At 40.5% G+C, this 21,026-nt stretch overlaps 1 protein-coding gene across 9 annotated transcripts; it reads left to right on the top strand.

Moving 5' to 3' along the window:
* The first annotated feature begins 36 nt into the window (after positions 1-36).
* Positions 37-20,947, top strand: c12h18orf54 (chromosome 12 C18orf54 homolog). Of its 9 annotated transcripts, none has more exons than XM_073477337.1 (15): positions 37-128; positions 6,103-6,238; positions 8,565-8,721; positions 8,878-9,045; positions 9,273-9,420; positions 9,513-9,582; positions 12,894-13,107; positions 13,403-13,500; positions 15,134-15,239; positions 15,321-15,443; positions 17,942-18,035; positions 18,119-18,173; positions 18,542-18,718; positions 19,001-19,056; positions 19,182-20,947. In XM_073477337.1, the coding sequence occupies exons 2-15, from the start codon at positions 6,104-6,106 to the stop codon at positions 19,351-19,353; spliced, it is 1,773 nt and encodes a 590-aa protein (XP_073333438.1). In that variant the 5' UTR covers positions 37-128; position 6,103; the 3' UTR covers positions 19,354-20,947. The 9 variants fall into 9 exon arrangements, with proteins under 9 accessions (XP_073333438.1, XP_073333443.1, XP_073333436.1 ...); XM_073477335.1 differs by lacking the exon at positions 37-128 and adding an exon at positions 4,805-4,894 and having other exon boundaries at positions 13,403-13,491; XM_073477334.1 differs by lacking the exon at positions 37-128 and adding an exon at positions 4,805-4,894.
* Positions 20,948-21,026: the final 79 nt, after the last annotated feature.

Raw genomic sequence — 21,026 nt, 5'->3', positions numbered from 1 at the left:
AAAAAGTGTCCCGGTTCAGACTGTGAGGTGGGATGACCCGGGTTGAACTACCCTCAAGTCTGGATTAAGTTCAGTTTACCTCCGGAGAGGACTAACGGCTCATCTGATCCAACTGAACTGGACCAACGGTAAACTGTGACGTCTGCGGTACATCTCTCTCTCACTCTCTCTCTCTCTCTCTCTCTCACACACACACACACACACACACACATACACACAGGGACAGACAGACAGAGAGAGAGAGAGAGAGAGAGAGAGAGAGGGAGAGAGAGAGATCGTCTACTATGGAGGAGTAACCACTCAGGTAGTCTAAAAGAAACCTACCCTTATACGGAATCAAGAGTAGGCCTGTTGGACGCTGCATTATGAAAGCAGCTATAACAAATATCTTCCAAAAAGGGACTTAAATGAATACCTCACATTTGAGACCTGTCTGATTTAAATCTGCCCAAAATTAGGTAAGCACTAATGTAAAAAGTAAAAATAAAAAGATAAATTGAATAAAGTAGAAATAGCATATAAATTAACCGAATACTTCATTTTGCGAAAACAAGATAATTTATTCTTGTTTTCAAATCTACTTCACACTTAGAACTTGCATGTCTTAACTGACTTACTGGAATTTGCCAGTAATGTATTTAGTCACACAAAAAGTTACATAAAAAATATTGGAACAATAACATGTAATATTAATTTGCATGAAAATAAGTACATAGGCTAATGTATTAATGGAACATATAGTAGCCTAATAAATACAATAATCTTGACTTTTCAGTTCAGCAAACCAGGTAGTTTGGTACCAAATTATGTATGCTACATGTAACGTTTGTTCACATGTATGGTTGCTTTTCATGGTGAGACTGCTCTGATTGGAGGAACCCTTGTGATAGTTGTTTGCATTTCTGGTGCCTGGACACTGAGGCAGAGTGATCACTCTGCTTTTTTTCCCTCATCTCGCTATGCCAACACTGACGTCACAGCTCTGGGTTAAAGGGGCCTGCGGCAGCCAAGAGCACTGATAGCAGACCCTGAACTTTATAATAGACTTATACACAATATTTAAATCTACTCCCCAATATATTGACATAAATATAAATACAACTACAATGGCACTCTCTAGAGTGCATACCTCTGCCCAAAACCCAAAGTCCTCTTTAACTCAGAAGCCTAATCCAATATCAAAATATACCCAACTAAATGTGCTCGATTTGGATTTTTATTTGGATCCAATCAAATTGTACTCACCAATAGATACCAGCCACCTAAATACACCTGATTTTTATAATCAAAATCACTGAGAAATTAATGAAAATAAAAACACCCTCACAATGATAAAGTGAGAGTGAGAAAAAAATGTATGGATCTGCGCTAAAAATTAATGGGGTGTATTCTGGGTCAAAACCCATCCTCCATCCACGTTATGTGGAAATCTGTTCAATAGTTTTTGTGTAATCCTCTAGACACACCAACCAACCAAAAGACTGGTGTAAACATATCCTCTTTGGCTAAGGTAAAAATGACTATGCTACAACAGGCAACCATGCACTGCCATCTGAAATAATCATAAGCAAATGTAATAAAAACCATAACTAAACTTAACAAAGTACTGTTATTACAAGTTCTAGTATTACAGTGTAGCTACTGCAGTTTTGTGTTTGGTTTGTCCAAGTGGTGTTGCTGTACCCCATGTAAATACAATGTAACATGATGCACTGTGGCCCAAAAATACTTTTTCCTATAGGCTTTCATTGTGAAAGAAGCACCAGTAAAACCATGGATAATTTTGTCTTTTTTTTTTCTTTTTAGCGCCAAAACCCCCATGAAATGACTAGTTTGACTATCCGAAGTTAAGCTATTCGGTCCAATAAAATTTGGAAAGTCTAGAAGAGCCACAAGTTTAAATTATTTTATCCCCATTCAAGTTAGCTGGGCGCTTAACTGGAAGTTACCCGGCTTGGTCAGTGGAAGTCTATTGCGCCTGCTCTATGGGCCCCACAACACAGAAGATACAGTTAATTTTATAGCCAGAAGTTGAGCCATTTTGGCTTTAAAGCACCTGAGCAGCTTTCATAGGAATGAATGGGGCTCTGCCTCCAACACTGTGTCCAGATTTTAATATAATGTCCTTGGTACAAGCAATGTCCACACCTGTACTGTCTCTTTCTTTCATTACTTTCAAATGTAATAAAAAGGGGTAGACCCCCCTGCTAGATTTGGTCCCTTCCAATGTTGGCCCCTATAGCTATTGTCCTTATAAGGCCTTAAGTTGCAGAATAGGCCAGAGTATTGTGGGGAACATTGGGTTAGGATATCAACCAGTGACATTCTGATACAGCTGTATTATTATTATTTTATATGATTATACTTATAAACACTGAAAGGATGGCAGGGAGGGAGGCAGACAATAGCAGCAGAATGTAGGGTAGTGAGGAGGGAGAGTGAGTAGGAAGAGGTGGTGAGCAGGAGTAGATCCATGATTTTAAGAAAGCCTATGTGGTGTATAGGCCTTAGTGTCAACAGATAATTATGTCATGAGGTGTCTTGCAAAAGAGGAGTGGAGAGCTGATGTTGCGTCACTGAAATGTATGTATTCATATGTATCTGAGCGGGAAGTATTACAGGCTCAGGCAGCAAGAAATTCCCCAGTGTGTTCAATTGAACACAGAAGAAATGCCACTGTTTTCATACAAAACATGTGCTTGACTGAAGCAGCTGTAAATCTGAAGAGGCATGGAGATGGTCAAAAAGAGTCCTTCAGACATGTTCTGAGAGGGAAAAGACACAAATAACAAGGTTTGGTTGGACAGGGGATGAGACAAAAGATATGGGAGTGCATGAACACTTGTGATTCCCAAGTTGAAATTAGAAAATAATTATCAGATATTAATGTATATAGCCTACTGTTGAACTGTATAAATGCTGATGGGTTAGTATGGGCTGAACAGGTGACATCAACCAAAATAGTAATGGCTCTATATACACACTCACAAGCACAGACAGGTACAGTCAGTAATCATCAGGATCTGCTTTATAAACTCTTGTTCACCAATTCAAGAACAGCTAGTCAAGGGGAAAATATCACATTCATGTGGGTCCAAGCACATTCAGGTATCCTTGGAAACAAAAAAAGAGACCACGTGGCAAAAGAAACAATTATAAAAAGCAATTGTTGAAACTGATGTTAGACTTCAAAATCAGAGGGGAGAAGCATAATGTGGAGGAAAATAAATCAATAGTAGCAACAATACTGGGATAATGCAACAAAAGGGTGACCTCTTAACTAAATTCAAAATAACATAGGAGTGGTACAAAGCCAGGGAATTAACAGGAAAGAACGAAGGTGACTGAGAATTGGATACAGCTACTTTAACAGTACACGTTTCGTTAAGGGAAAACATTGTACAGTTTATTGAGATGCATAAGCCATAAGCCATTTTGGCTTCATGCACCACTGAGCAGCTTTCGTAGCAATGAACAGGGCTCCATCTCCATGGCTATCTGAAAGTAGATCTGAAGTAGATCCCAGTGTATTGTGAGGTGGCTGATGAAACTTTGGACACGTTTTTCTCTTTCCCTGTGTCCAAAGGCTTCTGGTCCAATTTACATACCTGTCACTCAAGATTGATGATATCCCGACTTTTGACTTCTCACATATCCTCTTTATATGGATACTTTAGATGCACCTGCGTCTGACTTGGTTAATATGGTTGTTCTCATGGGTAAATATCATATCCACTGTAGTAAGTGGAGATATTTTAAGCCTCTTTTGTATGGTTTGTAAACGATTTTAAGTTGTTTTTCTCCTAACTGAAAAAAATTAAAGTCTAACAAAATTACAATAAAGATGTATAGTGATGTATCGAGCCAATTGCTGTTTTGATCAATTTCTCCTTGAATTCTGCTCCTAAATGTTGTTTCTTGTCTCGCCTGTTTGCCTTAGCCTTGTGATTTTTAATTAATACCCCCTTTTTTTGTTCTTTTTGTATTCTATTTTGTTTATGTGATCCCTTTCCTTTCATTTACACCTACATTTGTATTGTACTGTATTGGCGTTTCTTCCCCTACGAGTCTTCTGTATGTTTTCCACTGACTGCAAACGCCTCGCTGTTGCCAAATGTTACAGCTGATTGGTTAAGATGTTGACTCAACTATATGATGTTTTATAGAACCTTTTTACTTTTGCTGAATTGGAGACATTTTGATCTCATTTGTCTGACTTTGAAGGTTTAGGCTATTCTGTTAACAGAATACATGCTGTGTGGCCGGTGTGGAGAGTAAATAGCCCACATTCATATTATAAACAGCACACAATAAATCAATGGTGTCTATATTAGCAATTGGACTGTAAAATATTTAACAACTCAAAAACTTGCGGTAAGTGGTATGTGAGGATTAAGATGTGAAGACTCGAATATAAATATGAAAACTATCGTATTTTTTTCTTTGTGTTTGACATTTAATGTATTCCATTTATTAATGTAGTCTGAAAATGACAGGCCTGCAAAAGATGATTTATAACCAGCAGCAAACTGTTATGAAACTGATTCACGTGAGACTTTATGTGAAATGTAAGTTGATCCATGAACAGACATCACAGATGGCCTGTGTAGAGTTTGAATAGGCTGTGCTGTCATAATTAACAACAACTGAAGGCTGTGTACAAACTGATAAATGTGTCTTTATACGTCAGTTGGACTCAGTTCTAACAGGATGTGTGTGTGTGTGACTTCCTGTACAGACTGCATGCTGCCGGAAAATTGTCCGCCCCCTGCTGCTGCCGCCTGGTGTCGTCCTAACCAGCCGAGGCGTAGTTCATCTGGACCGAGCCTTTAATAAAAGTCATTTTATCCTATTTCAGACACTTGATGAACTCACTTGCATGCATGGACAGCAGGTTCGTAAAGCCGACCCTGCAAAAACCCCTCACGATTCAAAAAGTCCGTTAAGCGTAATAACTTATGCGAGCCGTTTATGCCTCCGCTGAAAACCATGAATAGATTTTATTACCAGACTTTTCATGGTGTTTGGTCGTGACGTCTCTGGCGGAAGCCATCTGGGCTGAACTGATTCCAGACCAGCTAAATGTGAGTTAGCTTTACCCGGGAGCCTCGAATTTTTTTGTTTTAACAGCAGTCAGTGTATGCAGAAGGCTGGCCACGAAATGTATTGAAAAGGAGGCATTCTGGAGTCAATGTGTAAGTGTGTTGTTGTCGTTTGTTACAGACTGACAGGTTAGGGTTGGACCATTTGGAGTCGAGTTCCTGTTTTTAGCCTGGTTGTGCTGCTAAGTTGAATGTTAACGTCAGTAACGTTGCTGAGTTAACAAACTTTTGAAATTTTATATGTTAAGTCAGAACGGTTGTGAACGGTCCTGTTACGTTAAACGTTTTATATACACACACCTATAAACATTGTACAACTTATACAGAACCGTTTCGTAAAAAGTCTACCGACTGAAGCCTTCATGGTATTGTTTGCTTGTGTTTTGGTTGTTTTTTAGCTAGCTAGCTGTTGGCTAGGCTAAATTAGCAAACTGACGTCAAGCAGTTTTTCTACCGTAAAAACAACTTGAGCTCGTCATTGAATGGCTTTTCTTAAAAGACAGGAAAAGCAAACTGACCATGGCATGTAACACACTCACATGTATTCTTGAAGGGTTGTCAAGTCATGGTGAGGTGGGTTTAAATGTGTGTGTCTTAGTATCAACCCTAACATCCAAAACATGGATGGAGAAATCTGACAGCTTGTCACTCATATGCTCGTCCATCAGACTGTCTGACCTGATGAGGAATGTCAGATGAAGGATCACAAACTTTGATACCTTTTACCCGTTAATTGTAACCCCATAGACCTACAAATATGATCACTACAAAACTCAGTCTTTGCTTGGGTTTTTAGTTATGTTTATCTTATGTTTTAGCTATTTATAACTGCTGCTTGTGGGAAAAGGATATACACAACCATACTTGAATTTAGATTTGAAACACATGCTCTGCCACAGTGAATATTTTACACTCCTCTCCACCATCACACCAGCTTATTCTTTGTAATTTAATAATTTATAACTTCAGACTGTGCTTATTGTCGTTGTTGTTTTATCAGCATGGACTCCAGCGGCCTGGTTGGCAACTCTATGTCTCCAGAGTCAACAGCGACCTCCCTGCTGTCAAGCTCAGGTCACCTGAGGAGCAGCCTACTGGCTCCTGAACACAACACCACCTTCAGATACAGAAACAAGGTTCACTCGACTTTTACTGTTTCTACTGAGAGATCTGTTTTTACTGCAGTGATGGGGCACTATGAAGGAAACCTGCATGTCTGTATCTGCTGTCCTATTGTGACAACTGAGTCAATTTTGGCAGCCATTAATCCCACATGACAAACAATCATGTCACTTTTTTGTAGACTAATATGAAAAGCTCCACAGAATTTTAAATTTAAGTTCTGCATTGGGTTTTGATGTAGAATGAATGAGAATGAGCATTGTAAGCAGAGGAGGATTAAGGTAGTCATGGGCCCCTAGGCTATTTTTTATGTGGGCCCCCCCTTATGCATCATGCTCTCCCAGAAAAAATTTAATTTTGCACCATGTGTAACAGTGCAGGAGAATATTTGGCAAACATGATCCACACACACTCCAGTTAGCACACAGGTAGGTCAAATCGAATCGATGAGCTTGATTGGATGAGGTGACCCGTGTCTGCCCAATCAGTGCTGTTTTGTTTGTTTATTACCCCATGGACCAATAGAGGTCAATGAATTTTTCCATTATTGTACAAGTACCATAATTATACAAGTGTATTTAAATTTCTAAAAAATAATCTGACCAATTCAAGGACCCCTCCACAGGGGTGGAGCAGCAATTTTAAATGTGGGGGGGTTCTGGGGTAGCACATGAGCACCACAACCACCTTTGGCCCCTGTTTCAGTCTCCAAAACTAATGCGATGCATTTCTAGATTTTCTTCACTAGGATATGCCAATAATATTGCATTCAAAATGTACATTATAGCACAACGCTCTTTAACCTAAGATATTATATATTCACAAGCAATCACATACCATGGTATTAAGAAATTAATGTATATGTCTTATTAAAGAACAAGTGTGAGTGAGTGAAATTGGCAAGAACACTGTGTTCCTCCCTCTTCTCTTGTGTTATCTCCCTCTCCTTCTCTCATGTTCTCCCCTTCTCCTTCTTTTGTGTTCTCCCCCTCTTGTCTTCTCTCCAACTTCTCTCCTGTTCTCTCCCTCATCTTCTCCATGCTCTCCTTTGTCCTGACTCCTGAACTTCCCTTCCTCAGAAACATCCTACATAAAGAACTCAGTGTTAATATTCCTGAACATGGAAGTGTTGAAATATTTTATGTAAACTTAGAACAAACAGCCTTGATTTTGATTAGGAAACATTCAATTCTTTTGTTGTTCTTTTATCTGCTTTTTATTAATTATTTTACATATATTTTCTTGTTCTAATCTGTTTTAACTAATCTTTCATCCTAGCCTTTATTGTACTCTATATTATTTTATTCCTCTTATTATTTAAGATTTTAATAGTTTTATTGCATTTCATTGTCTTCATTTCTATTCTTTTCTAGTTTCTGAGAGCAGTAACAGGGATGAGTTGATGTAGGAGATTTTCTTCATTGAAAAGAAGGTTTTAAACTCCAACAAATAGCTTTAAGTTACGTAAATGAACACCTACATGGCATTAATGCAAGAATATGAATGTACTACCATAAAATTGAACTAGTGCATTTATGGATTGAAAGCTAGCTTTCTGTTTCCCTCCTGTCACATAACTCCAATTAAATGACAACTTGACTTGAAAAAGAAGTCAATCTTCTGCTGCCTCTTCCTGTTTGGCATTCCTAACAAAAAGAATAATGATAATGTTGAATAATATCAAAATCAGTGGATGTCTGTAGAAAACTATCTGTCAGTTACCATTAACTTTACCTGGCTTGCATTAACTTTGTTTGCCACCTGGCTTGCTTAATATTAGCGGACATGCCACAAAGCAAGACATAGTTTAGTTATTTACAGACAAAATTCTACATTATTAACTAGTTAAATAACCGTTTCATACCTCTGCTCTGTTCGCTGTCTGCGGCAGCGAGTGACGGCAGCTCCGTGTTACATGTAAGTGTTTACTTTCCTGGGGGGCTGGGACTAGTGGGTTTGGTCAAATGGCTGTGATTGGCTTGATGGCTGTCAATCAATCTAACTTGGCCAATGGGTTTTCATGTATGGGGGACTGAGGTGCGCTCCATTTTAGTACGCTGGTACACCGCGAGAGCGGGCAAGCGATTTAATACCTTAGGAGAAAGTCGGGGGGATGAAATCACCTTGTTTTAAAAGTCCCCCACGGCTGTGACGCCACGGCCCCTCCACACGTGGGGCCCCTAGGCTGCAGCCTAGGGAAGCCTGTGCATTAATCCGCGTCTGATTGTAAGACAAATGGTGGTGTTAAAAACTTCTGTTAATTTATGAATGATTTTAGTGCTTAAGTGAAAAATAAATCGCCCACATTTATTGATTGATTGATTGATTGATTGATTGCAGAATTATGATTCAGCCTCAGCAGCATTGGACGCCTACATCGCCGACTTTGAAAGCAGTCGTCAGAACAGCATGTTGTTGACAGGAAGCCTCGTTCTGCCGCGGAGTCCGCCCTTCACGCTGAGTAGACCCAGAGTGAGCATGCTCAGAAACAAAGATGGTAGGTCGCCACACACATGTCCAAATGATTTTCTCTCATATCTGATTTGGTAGGATCCTGTTAAATCACTGCAGGATCTGTGTTATTATACCCTAGTGGCTCTAAATGAGCAAGTTTTTATGTAGTTTCCTGATGTTTTTTTTTTTCTACCGATAGTTCTTAGGGAGCGTTTGACCGACAGGGAGCTTGACTTCCTGAACCTACCCGTCAGCTCCCTTCATCACAGTTGCAATCGTGACAGACTATCCATGACGACAGACGAGCTGCTGTCTATCCCTTACGATGGCTCAATGCCTGTCACCCACACCTCTGCCTTTATTCAAGGTCTTTAAACACATCACTCCCACCACCACCTTCATACCAGATTTTCAAACGCATCACATTGGTATGAGCATTTTTGCTGTATTTCAGACATTGTCCAGTTAGATGATGAATGGGTTGATAGAATAAACAATTGATGGATGAATCAATCATAACATTATTGAGTAGTTGCAGTCTTTGTGTCAGTCTGCGTGTCTAAGTTCCTCTGACTCATCTTGTCTATAATCCAGGGCTCTTGTCCCAGTCCGGAGCTTCCCAGCCCTGTCTCTCCTCCTCCAGACCATCACACAATACCTGGGACAAACTCGGCAGCAGCCATGCTGCCCCCCGACTGAACCATCACCACCCTCATCCAGCCGGGACCCCCAGCAGCTCCAGGTTCATGCTGTGTGCACTTTACAATGCTTTCAGAAAGATCTCTGTCCTGTCCTGTAGAAGGTCATTACTCATTACTTTCTCCTTGTCTCCAGGTGCAGAGGAAGACCAGGGGCAGCCATGTTGAAACCAGAAGATGACATCTCCTCAGTCAGCTTCTACAGGGTGACTTTCATTCATGTTTTATTTATTTCTTCAGTGCCTTAGACACTCTCTTTTGGATCTGATTCTGAGTAGGATTATGCAGTCTACAAAGGCACAGTGCAGTTACTACATACAGTCTGCAGTCAAAATAGAGTTATAACATACACTACTCCAAATTAGTTAGGGATATTGGGATATTTCCGTGTTTCACTTGTTTTTTATTCTGTGACATATCTGAATTTATATTTTGTGTTAAAATAATGCACAATTTTGTTCGACTTTAATTTGATATTGCATATCCATGCACATGCATATATGCACCCATATCCCAATATCGCTTACTAATTTTGAGTAGTGTGTATCTGACTTTCTGACATCTGTTCTTCTATATCAACAGTTTTTTTTTCTTTCTACATCATTGAATAAGAGAGCAGCTCAATCATTTCATGATGGAGAAGGAAACAAAAAGGCTAAACTCCGCTAAAGCTGAGCATATCTCAGGAACTGCCATCCAATTTTTTTTTTACTCAAGAGAATTTCAATTCCAGTGTGTATGGTTCAGGGGATCTATTGACAGAAATGGTACATAATGTTCATAGTTATGTATTCATTTATGTAAAATCACCTGCAACTAACAATCATACTTTGTTACCTAAGAAAGATGCTTCTATTAGTTAGTTTTGTTTATTATGCTTTCGGAAGTTGTTTTTATGTCCGTTGCAACTGTTAAACAAATACAAACCACAACATTACAACAATTACAATCAGAGACAAACATTTAACAACAAAGTGCTTCACATCATCATCAACAATAAAGAATATAAATATACCAAAATGCAAGTCTCACACACGTCAGTTCACAAAGATTTGTTTAACAGAGCAATGCTAGAAGGTATAAAGGACCTTGGGCATAGGAAGTCTGCAAAGTGGTATCCTGTACCAACTCATATTCACCATTTAGAGGGTTGTTATACATAACTAAGGATTGCCCGTCCTTTTTCTGCCACATGGGTCTCACAAAGAAGTGACATGCAGTGTTGTTGTTGACCCGCGACCTGGCTAGACATATTAACAATCTTACTGAGTTTTATATCTGAAGAGGGAGATTGCAGCTAAAAATTCCTCTGCAGCCCAAAAAGCATTTTCCTTACTGTTGACGTGAAACTAATCCTGATTGGCTCAGCCAAATATGCCACCGAGCTATGGTCAGCTGCATAACCATAACCATAATCACAACCTTTACCTTTTCTGGTAGGAGGTCGTCAGGGTTCTTGGATTCCAGGTCACTAATCAGACTGCCCAAATACACCAGCAGAGTGTTCGCCAGTCTAGAGTCTATGGCTGCAGACTGATAGGCCTTCACCACCAACCCATCAGTGGTGTGGCACTTCTCATTTGGATGACGGGTAACTCTGCTGCCTGTGGGTGGTGCCCAAGCCAGCAGGGCAAAGGTCGAGCCTACCTTTGTCATGCCATCCAGGCCGCGCTCTACAGCATCATGCAGGATGCTGAGTGGGGAGTGCAGTAGCCTCCCTAGGTTGAGCCTAAGACATTTGCAGATGTGTGACAAAATCCAAGCCTCTGGCTCCTAGGATCCCGGTCCAGTGCAGATGCTCTTGTTGGAGAGGGTGGTGGTGCTGCCACACGAGAGAACTGGGCCTCAACAGAAAACCAGAAGCAGGGCAGTCCTTACCCACCTGAGAGTCAGCGCCAATCTCATCTTCCTCATCATAAACATCCACCTGCCCAGAGGAGCCACAGCCAGAGCTGCCGGTCTTATCCAGATTGCCTGAGGCAGCAAAGGATATAGCATCAGGGTGCAGTGGCACATAGGGAGGAGCCTGGCGTGGCACATCCAACAGGCGGTGCTGAGTTGCAGCCATGTGTTTAATGGTTAAAAATGACAAATTAAGGCCCTTACTGATGCTGACTGCAGCCCAATAACCATAAGACGGCATCTGCGAGAGAAGGGCTTAAAGAACAAAAAACGTCTTCAAAGACCACGTCTCCTCCCATGCCACAAACTTGCCCGTTTGGACTTTGCAAGGGAGCACCAAACATGGGACATTGATAGGTGAAAGGAAGTTTTATTCTCGTCAGAGAATCTTCCACCTTTCAATGTCCCATGTTTTTAACCTGGACGGTCCTGATGGCTTCCAACGTTACTGGCATGACAAGGAGCTCCCACTGGAGATGTTTTCAAGGGGGTGTCAAACAGCAGCTGGCTATGTGGAGATGTTCCAGCGGGCATCCCTCTTGACTAAGGGCCCTCGTCCGTGCAGTGATGGCTGGGTCTTTCAACAGGACAACGCTGCAGTTCACAATGCCTGCCTGACGAAGGACCTCTTCCAGGAGAATAACGTTGCTCTTTTGGACCATCCTGCGTGTTCCCCTGATCTAAATCCCATTGACAATGTTTGGGGATAGATGGTAAGGGAAGTTTACAAAAGCGGACGTCAGTTCCAGACCGTGGATGCCCTTCGTGAAGCCATCTTCACCACATGGAGCGACGTTCCCACCAGCCTCCTGGAAACTCTCGCATCAAGCATGCCTAAACGAATTTTTGAAGTGATCAACAAGAACGGTGGGGCTACTCACTACTGAGTCCTGTTTTAACACTTTTAGTTCTGTTTTTGAGGTTTTTTGGGCTTATGGTCTTAAACTTTTGATCAGCTGATGAACAGCCTGTTTGAGTTTAAATGCAGTTTTCAATAAATTGCCTACTCTCTATTTTTTGTCTCTTGCTCCTGTTTCTTCTTTTTGCATTTTGAAGCTCTACTTACAACCTCGTTACGATCCACCACCGCGAAATGCGAATACTTGTAATTTTCCCCCGGTATTAAGATTTTGTTCAGGAGCGTATTAACAATTGAATACATTTGAATAAGTGTATTAGATTTCAACTTCGATATTTATAATACTCTAACAGATAGAAATTTGGCCAAACGCAGAAACACTTGATTCCTATAAGCTAAAGGACTGTAAATAATGATTAAACTAAAGTTAATTTTCAACAAACTAGTTAAAATGGATCAGAAAGCTGAAAGAACACACTTTGTTGGTAGATACTGCCGTTTCTCTGAGCATCCTGTGAATATTGTCTAAAGACAGTGAAGTATCTGCACGTTTTAGGTGTTGTATGTGTTCTGTGGCAGCAATTTTTATGGGTAAAATAGTTACTACCAAAAAGGCCTTAATTGAAAACATCACAATTACAGTTTGCCATCCAGCCTGAAAACTGCAAACCCTGTCTAATCTTCACTGCTTCGTTAATGTTGCACTCTTCCTTTTAAGGACAGTATAGTTAACCTCATGCTTTCCTTCTCCATCAGTCTGCACACAGGGCAGCAAGGTCAGAATGGGCAGAGCCATCTTCCTCCCTCCACCTCCCTCACTGGCTCACTAGCAACAAGACTGGCATGGACTGTTCTGGAATCACCAGCATGCCGGACCTGATGTATCCAGCCTGGATCCAACACTTTGACCTCAGGGAGCTGCCACAACCCACAGAGTCAGAGCTGTGGGAAGACCACGGCACCAACACTAGTAAGTTCCACGGTTCTGGCCTTTCATAATATATATTGCATGTCTCACCTTGTAACAGACTCCACAAAGCACTGCAGTATTACTGTGTCATGTCTTTGGTAAAGGTATTTGAAAATGCAATCCATTGAAAGCAAGATATTATTATGACTCATCATGAAGAATGCCTGTGATATATTTTGTTTTCTAAATAAACCATAATAATAACTTTACAGTGATAATATGTATAAATGAGGTCTTATGTGGAATATTTTCAACATCATGTTATTTTTGGTGAGGTCATATGTTGCTCTTGCAGGTGTTCTTCCCCCTGAAGCTCCCAGACCTGGAGCTCCATCCTGGGTTGCAGAGCTGGAGGATGATGATCCTAATCAGACACCTTCACAAGTGAGAGAAGTGAATCAAGCTCATTTGAAACTTTCAGTTTAATCAGTTAGCAAAATTGACAAAAATATTCACCACTTAAGGTCCACTTACTAGCTGTTATGGAGCCTCCAACTGCATGTCACAGTCTTGATCAATGGATCTGGCTCCGGTGTTATCATGTGATGTACAGTTGTAGTCAAAAGTTAAATAAATTTGTAAAGAACATGTAAAGCAGTGGCATCATGGCAGTCTTTAGTTTTAAATGATTTACAACAATTTACAACTCCCATTTTTCAATGATGGAATGAGTGGAACACAAACTACTTTGTCGTCATGAAACAGTCATGAAGTTTGGTTCAATAATTAATTTATTATAGGTCTTCTGAAAATATGACCAAATCTGAAAAAATATATATACATTAACTCTAATATTTAACCACTCCTCTTGACAGTATCGGTGAAGTTCAACAACATTTTTGGGCTTTCCAGCACGGACTTGTTTCTTCAGCACAGTCCACATGTTCTCAACGGGGTTCAGCCAGGACTTTGGGAAGGCCACTCCAAAACCTCAATTCTAGCCTGATTGATCCATTCCTTTACCACTTCTGATGTGTGTTTGGGATCATTGTCCTGTTGGAACACCCAACTCAACCAAGAGCCAATCTTCTGCTGATGATTTTAGGTTTTCCTGAAGAATTTGGAGATAATCCTCCTTCTTCATTATTCCATTTATTTTCTTTAAAGCAGTAGATCCACTGGCAGCAAATCAGCCCCACGGCATAATACCAGCACCATGCTTGACAGTAGGTCTGGTGTTGTTGGGGTTAAATGCCTCACCTTCTCTCCTCCAAACATATTGCTGCTCATTGTGGCCAAACAACTCAGTTTTTGTTTCATCTGACCGCAGACTTTTCCTACAGGAGGTTTTTCTTTGTCCATGTGATCAGCAGGAAACTTGAGTTGAGCTTTAAGGTGCTGCGTCTGGAGCAAGGGCTTCTTTCTTGCACAGCAGCTTCTCAGCCCATGTTGATGTAAAACATACTTGACTGTGGACACTGACACCTGTCATACAGCAGCTTCTAATTCATTGCAGACTTGCTTTTGCTTTGCATTTTTGGTTGACTCTTGACCATCCTGACCAGTTTTCTCTCAGCAGCAGGTGATAGTTTGTGTTTTCTTCCTGATGGTGGCAGTGACACAACTGTGCCATGGACTTTCTACCTACATACTCTTCTTTGTACAGTTGATCTTTGGGCCTGTAACTGCTTTGAAATGGCTCCAAGTGACTTTCCTGACTTGTTCAAATCAATAATGCACTCTTTCAGATCAATGCTGAGCTCCTTAGACTTTCCCATTGTAGTGTTTGTGGCTGAGTCTAATGGATGAATCAAACAAGCCCTATTAAAATGGGCCCAGAAAAGTCACCAGCTGTTATCAATCAGAATCACTCAGAAGAAGTTAAACCAGTTAACCAAAATTGATTGTTGAAGTTGCTGCATGTATATTTTGTGACCAGCAGATTTGGTCACATTTTTCCATCATATAAAAATTTGGGTTCTAGAAATCATTGGAACTCTTTGAAAAAGCTAGGAAGTGGACTTTTGAGTAGATGTTAGTGATAATTTGACTGTGTGTTTTTTCATGTAGTTGTGTGTGTTATTAGGTTGACAGCCAGCTGACTCTCAGAGATCTGAGGCTTCAGTTTGCTGAACAGATTTCTCTACTGGCTGCCGAGAAAAAAAGCTCTGACATGGAAACTTTCTTCAGAGGTAAAAATGCGAACTGATGATGTAACACTCGATGTTTGTTGTGGACTCATGTTTTTGCTGTTTGTGCTTTCCTCCTGTCAGACAACAGGATTGAGTCTCTGATCCAGAAGGCAGATCAGGTGTTGAACTCTCTGTCTCAGAGTTCTGGAAGAGCATACAGTCCTGCAGATGCAGACGAGTCCAGGGCTCAACCCAAGACTCAAGGTTTCTCATTTCTTTTCCCTTATACACTTGCTATGTTAGCTGACTGATATAGCAGACAGAGTAATAGTGACATAGGTAGTCGCTGACATGACATGAAACCAAAATCAGGTAGGAGGAACCAGGAGTGTTGTTCCCCGGAAGAAAATTGTAATGATTTGAATACACAAACGAAGCCTATTGGAATGTTTTAAGATTAAAATACGACAAGAAAACATCTTGTTTTAATAAACAAATATGTTTCAGAGGAGAGAGAACACACGTCATGCTTTTCTTTCAGTTTGTATTTAGAATACGCTGCTGTGGAAATTCTCTGTTAGAGAGTAAAAGTCCTGCATTTAAAATGTTATTTTAGTAAAATGACAGAAGTATTAGCACCAAAATATACTTAACAAAAGTAATCATACTCATTATGGCGAATGGCCCATATTGGAATAATATATACTAGCCTATATGAATGGATTATACTGGTAATTATTGATGCATTCATGTATACATTACTTTATGATATTGCAGTTTGTAAAAGTGGAGCTGATATCAATTAATGTATATTTTATATGTTACTTTAAACACTACTGGGTAGCTTGTGAATTTCCTCCTGGGGACCTATACAACCTTAGTGCTCAACATTAGCCCTTTTCAAGGCAGGAATATTGTGGCGTTGCCTGTATAAAAGTTACAAAAGCGGAATGGGGGGACAGATTGCTCCACCTCTGATCCCCCAGCAGAGGTAGTAACAGAGCTGCAACATAGGCGAATCGACGTCTGTGGGTAAGGTAACCTGGCAGGACAGGACAGGGTTGTGACGGTCTGATGGTGTTCACAGTCTGACAACTAATCCGATTCTTCATGAGATATCGCTCAAATTAAAGACGTCCAAAATAAAAGAGGGATGTCCCATTCTTCCACCCACTAAAGCAACGTTATAAGACCAAACAACATTATGTTGTTATAATGAAGAAATGTCGACCTTCTGAAAATTATGTTCATTTATGCACTCAATACTTAGTCGGGGCTCCTTTTGCACAAATTACTGCATCAATGCACGTGGCATGGAGGCGATCAGCCTGTGGCACTGCTGAGGTGTTATGGAAACCCAGGTTGCTTTGATAGCAGCCTCCAGCTCGTCTGTATTGTTGGGCTTGGTGTCTCTCATCTTCCTCTTGACAAGAGGAAGGTCAGGTCAGCCGAGTTGGCTGGCCAATCAAGCACAGTAATACAGAAGGCTGCTGCAAAAGGAGCCCCGACCAAGTACTGACTGTGAAATGAACATACTTCTCAGAAGGTCGACATTTCTGTTTTTGAAGTCCTTTTTTTTTGATTGGTCTAATGTAATATTTTTGATTTTCATGGGCTGTAAGCCATAATCATCAAAATGTAAACAAAAAAAGGCTTGAAATATTTCACTTTATGAATCTAGAATATATGAAAGTTTCACTTTTTGAATTAAATTACAGGAAAAAAAAGAACTTTTTGAATTTTTTTTAGATGCACCTGTGTATATAATAACATGTTATTTTGCAGTTGCTTTCCATGTTTATTTTCCACTATTGATCAAACTTCTCTCTTTGCTTAAATTGAGCATTTGCTGGCATTCATTGATATTTACTTGCATGTTTATGTCAATGTCTTAACACAAAGATGACATCAGTATGTGAGTAACATTAATGTATACATTCTGTAAATCAGACTTATCTGGGGGGTGCGGCACAATTAAAATTAATAAAAGTTTAAGTTATTATGATTCCAATCATATGATTAAAAAGATTCAATTTTAGTGTAACATTTGTGTGAAACTTACTTATTCCGACATGATGAACCCATGAAACACGGTTGTTGTCTTAGGCAGTGTCTTCCACTGTGTCACTGATCAAACCAAACTGCCAATCAAAAGTTCATGGTCAGCATTCAGAGTGACCAATAAAAGGAGAAAAAAAATCAGTCACTGTCCTGCCTCCAACTGTCAAAAGTCAACCACTCGAGCAAGGAGAGACGCTTCAGGCCAGCAGGAGAGAATTAGAACCCCACACTCCTCACAACCGGCTGCTCGCGGATATGCACCCTCACTAGTATGGTTTCCGCTCACGGATAATATTCTGTGCGCTTGAGGAGCAGAAATCCTTATTGCGAGGACGGCTTTCTGCTTGGGCAAGTTCTGGCAGTATATAGTCGCCATAGGAATGCCATGTCCAATGCAAACATGAATGAAATAATGTAAACACAGTAACTGTGGTGTAGCATTGGTACTATCTGCGGGTTAAATCTGACGTTGAAGTATCTGATGTTGAACTACATTGGAAGCATTTACAGCAGGTCTTCACTCTGCTGCACAAGTATAAGTCCTCATTTACTATAACATAACTGGAACTGAGTCATAATTTTAGCACACCTGCCACAATCAGAGAGACAGGAATAGTGAAACCATCACTGCATCACAAAAGATTGACATATTTTCTCCACATGGTGCTATCTTGCTCTCATTGAATAACTTGTTGTTGTAGACATTCCTCCTGATTGTGTAGGTGAAGCTGTCAGTCCACAGAACACAGAGGAGCTCCTGCTATTTCCTTCCTCACACTGTCATCCAGTCACTCTGTAAGACTTTACACTCCATTTATCGGTGTTTGTGATGCAGATCTAAACACAAAGCATGATATGAGATGGTATGTTGACTGCAGGGAGTCATCAGCAGCAGGGGGCGTTACAGAGGCTCTGACTGACAGAGGAGCTCAGGTAGGTGTTAGTTTGTCCCTTTTCACGGCTCACCTTTGACTAATCCACCGCAGTACCTTCATTGTAAACTTTCATTCAACTTCAGGGCTGACGATATGCGCAAAATAAAGTCCCAGTCTCTCTGCTCTGGACTGTCAAACCAGCCCATTGTTTATTCTCATTTACTAACAGGTCCTAAGCAGTGCCCAAATTTGATACGTGTTCGGTTACAACTTGTTGAGTTCTTGCAGTGGAAACGGCCTATATGTCACCACCTCTTGGAGAGCTTGACATTTTTCTCTACCTTTTAGATATGAGTTTTTGATTAAAACAAAAGAACGGATAGATCCAGGATCGCAGAGCCCCCTTAAGTTTACTATATCTCCTAGGCTCGGCGCTGCGGTCTCCATGGAAACAGTATCTTTATGCATCCTGGTCCAGTGGAGGCACTGAAACAGATGTTGTTCAGACTGCAGGCGGTGGAGGCAGAGCTTCAGCGACAACAACAGACATCATTAGCACCAACAATCACTGACAGGCTACAGACAGGGACTCCCGTGAAGCAGGTATGAACAGACAAACTGCAGGTCATTAGCCAGAACAGAAGTGTGTTCAATAAGAGAATCTGTTTCTGGACAAAATATAACTTGTGTTTGAGATTGAATAAACACTAAATCAGGTTTATTTCATCCATTCATCATTCATAAAGAGTTTCTGGAAAGACCTCAGAACTCTGCTGTCAACATTAAAATGAGTTGTTGGGAACAAACCTTACTCTGTATTGTTACATGTTTTGTATGTAGGCAATGTTAACAGGTCTCAGGTTATATGGAGTTTTTGTGTTGCAGAGGCCTGAAGCTGAAGCAGAGCTGGAAAGTTTTCCTAGTGGACCATCACTACAGAGGTAACTGCACTAGACACATTTCAATGTTGTGAAATTTAGATGTTTGTAACAGAACTGTTTGCATTAATTCACACAAATGGTTTAGTGCGAGTTAAGTTAGTTTTGATGAATATTTCCATTCTCAGAGCTCTGCATCACCTGAGCCGTCTGAAGTTACTGGTGGATGAACCCGGCAAGAAACACAGAGAGGAAGAGGAGGAGAAATACAAAGATGAAGGACGCTACTCCTCTTCATCTGCTGACGGACTCAGCATTCAGGACTCAGCAGGAACCCTCCAGAAGCTAAATACATGTTAATCAGAGCGAGGAACTTGGAGTCAGTGTGACAGTCTGTCACAGGCTGGTCACATTGCCTGCTTGAGCAGCGCCTGTGCTTGGCTTTACATCTTGCTTTTCATTTTGGCATCCATGTTAACAGGTTAGAGCAGCCACACTGGCGGCGCGACTAGTGCGGCATCATCATACATCAGCGTTTCACTGCAGTTTCAATGTCTTTATCTGTAGAATATGTCGCGCACATGAAGAGCATACACACAACAGGTGAAGGGCAGTTTTTTTCTGGAGTGTCGGTGTTCTCCCTCTTGCGCTTTGTCTACATCGGCTGCTGGTGTTGTGCATGGCAGCTGAGCTGCTGTGGCTCACTCACGTTTGTGTGTCCACACAGGCAGTGTTGCTACGTCTCCTGCCTGCCCGATCTGTTTACATGGAGTTTGACTTTGATAATTATCAGTAAATATAATGACGTGATTTTCCTTTAGCCCTGTTGAAAGAGTGAGAAAGCCAAAGGGGGTAAGAGAAGGAGAGAGAGAAAGGAAAATGTATTAAAATTTGGCACAAATATCCACTATGACTGAAGGATGAACTGATTAGATTTTGGTGGCCAAAGGTCAGTGGTCCAGGTCATTGTGATCTCATGGCGCCTTGTTCTTGTGAGCACAATATCTCAGTAACGTGTTGAGGGAATAATTCAAATTTGGTGCAAATGTCCACGATAATTCAACGTTGCACTGATTAAAATTTGGTGGCCAGAGATCAAGGTCCACAGTTTTCAAATGATACCCAGCCCCACATAGTGTTGGCTTGCTAATGTGAAATAGCTAGCATGTTACCATGTGATAAGATGTCCTAAAATATGTCCAACTTGGAGCGTAACGATACAGAAGTGCCTGAAAAAGAAACATGGACTTAGCCGAAGTCTGTTGTTCAAGGACAATAATTCTAAATTTAATGGATACAGTGCTGAATGTGCAGTGTTTTAACCCTCATTGTTTAACAGTATTACTTGTTTATTATGTGAACATTCAAAGGTTGTAAAACACATGAATCTTTCCCATCTCCATCTCATATGATGTGAATTACATTTTATTTCTTCTGAAGTCGGGATCCAACAGTTTTCTGTGGTCATTAGAAAATTAGATTGAAAACCTGTAATGTCAACATTACAGCTGCAATCCTTAATACTTTTGAGATGTCGATCAATATTTGTACTTCACACCAATAATCAAAAACTCTCAAGTAGGGCCTACTGAAAGCTTCAAGAATAGGATTCATATATTCATATTTTTTCTTTCATTTTAAAGTTCCTCATTTTAAATTGTTATGACAATTATAGAATGTCGGGGTAAATCTGTTGTGCAGTTTTGGATAACCTATAATTAGCATACCTGTGTAGTTTTACGGTGAATTTGCCTGAAGAAGGGCGTCTTGCCCCGAAACATCCATGTGGCAAGTATAAACAGTTTAATGGGAGTGCTGTCCTTTATTTTTCTTTTGTTTATTCACTATAAGAGGGATTCAACACCATGTACTGAAGCTATATGTGAGTTGAGCGCCTTTTCTTATTTGCAATTATAGGCTGTTCCAATAAAGCTGCTCGTTTTGGGTCAGAGAATTTTTTTTTTAGAAAATGTTTATTTCTTAAGTAAGCCATCAGAAAGTATCATTTATACATTTTCATAAGAACATTTTGT

Source organism: Pagrus major, chromosome 12, assembly GCF_040436345.1.
Source record: "Pagrus major chromosome 12, Pma_NU_1.0".
Classification (NCBI taxonomy): Eukaryota; Metazoa; Chordata; class Actinopteri; order Spariformes; family Sparidae; genus Pagrus; species Pagrus major.
The sequence above is the reverse complement of the archived record's forward strand: the minus strand, read 5'-3'. Positions and strand labels throughout refer to the sequence as shown.

Coding starts and splice junctions, on each gene's coding strand:
- c12h18orf54 (XM_073477334.1), top strand. CDS start 4,866: ATGAACTCACTTGCATGCATGGACAGCAG. Junction 6,239..8,564: donor CCTTCAGATACAGAAACAAG/GTTCACTCGACT, acceptor GATTGATTGCAG/AATTATGATTCAGCCTCAGC. Junction 9,421..9,512: donor GGGACCCCCAGCAGCTCCAG/GTTCATGCTGTG, acceptor CCTTGTCTCCAG/GTGCAGAGGAAGACCAGGGG.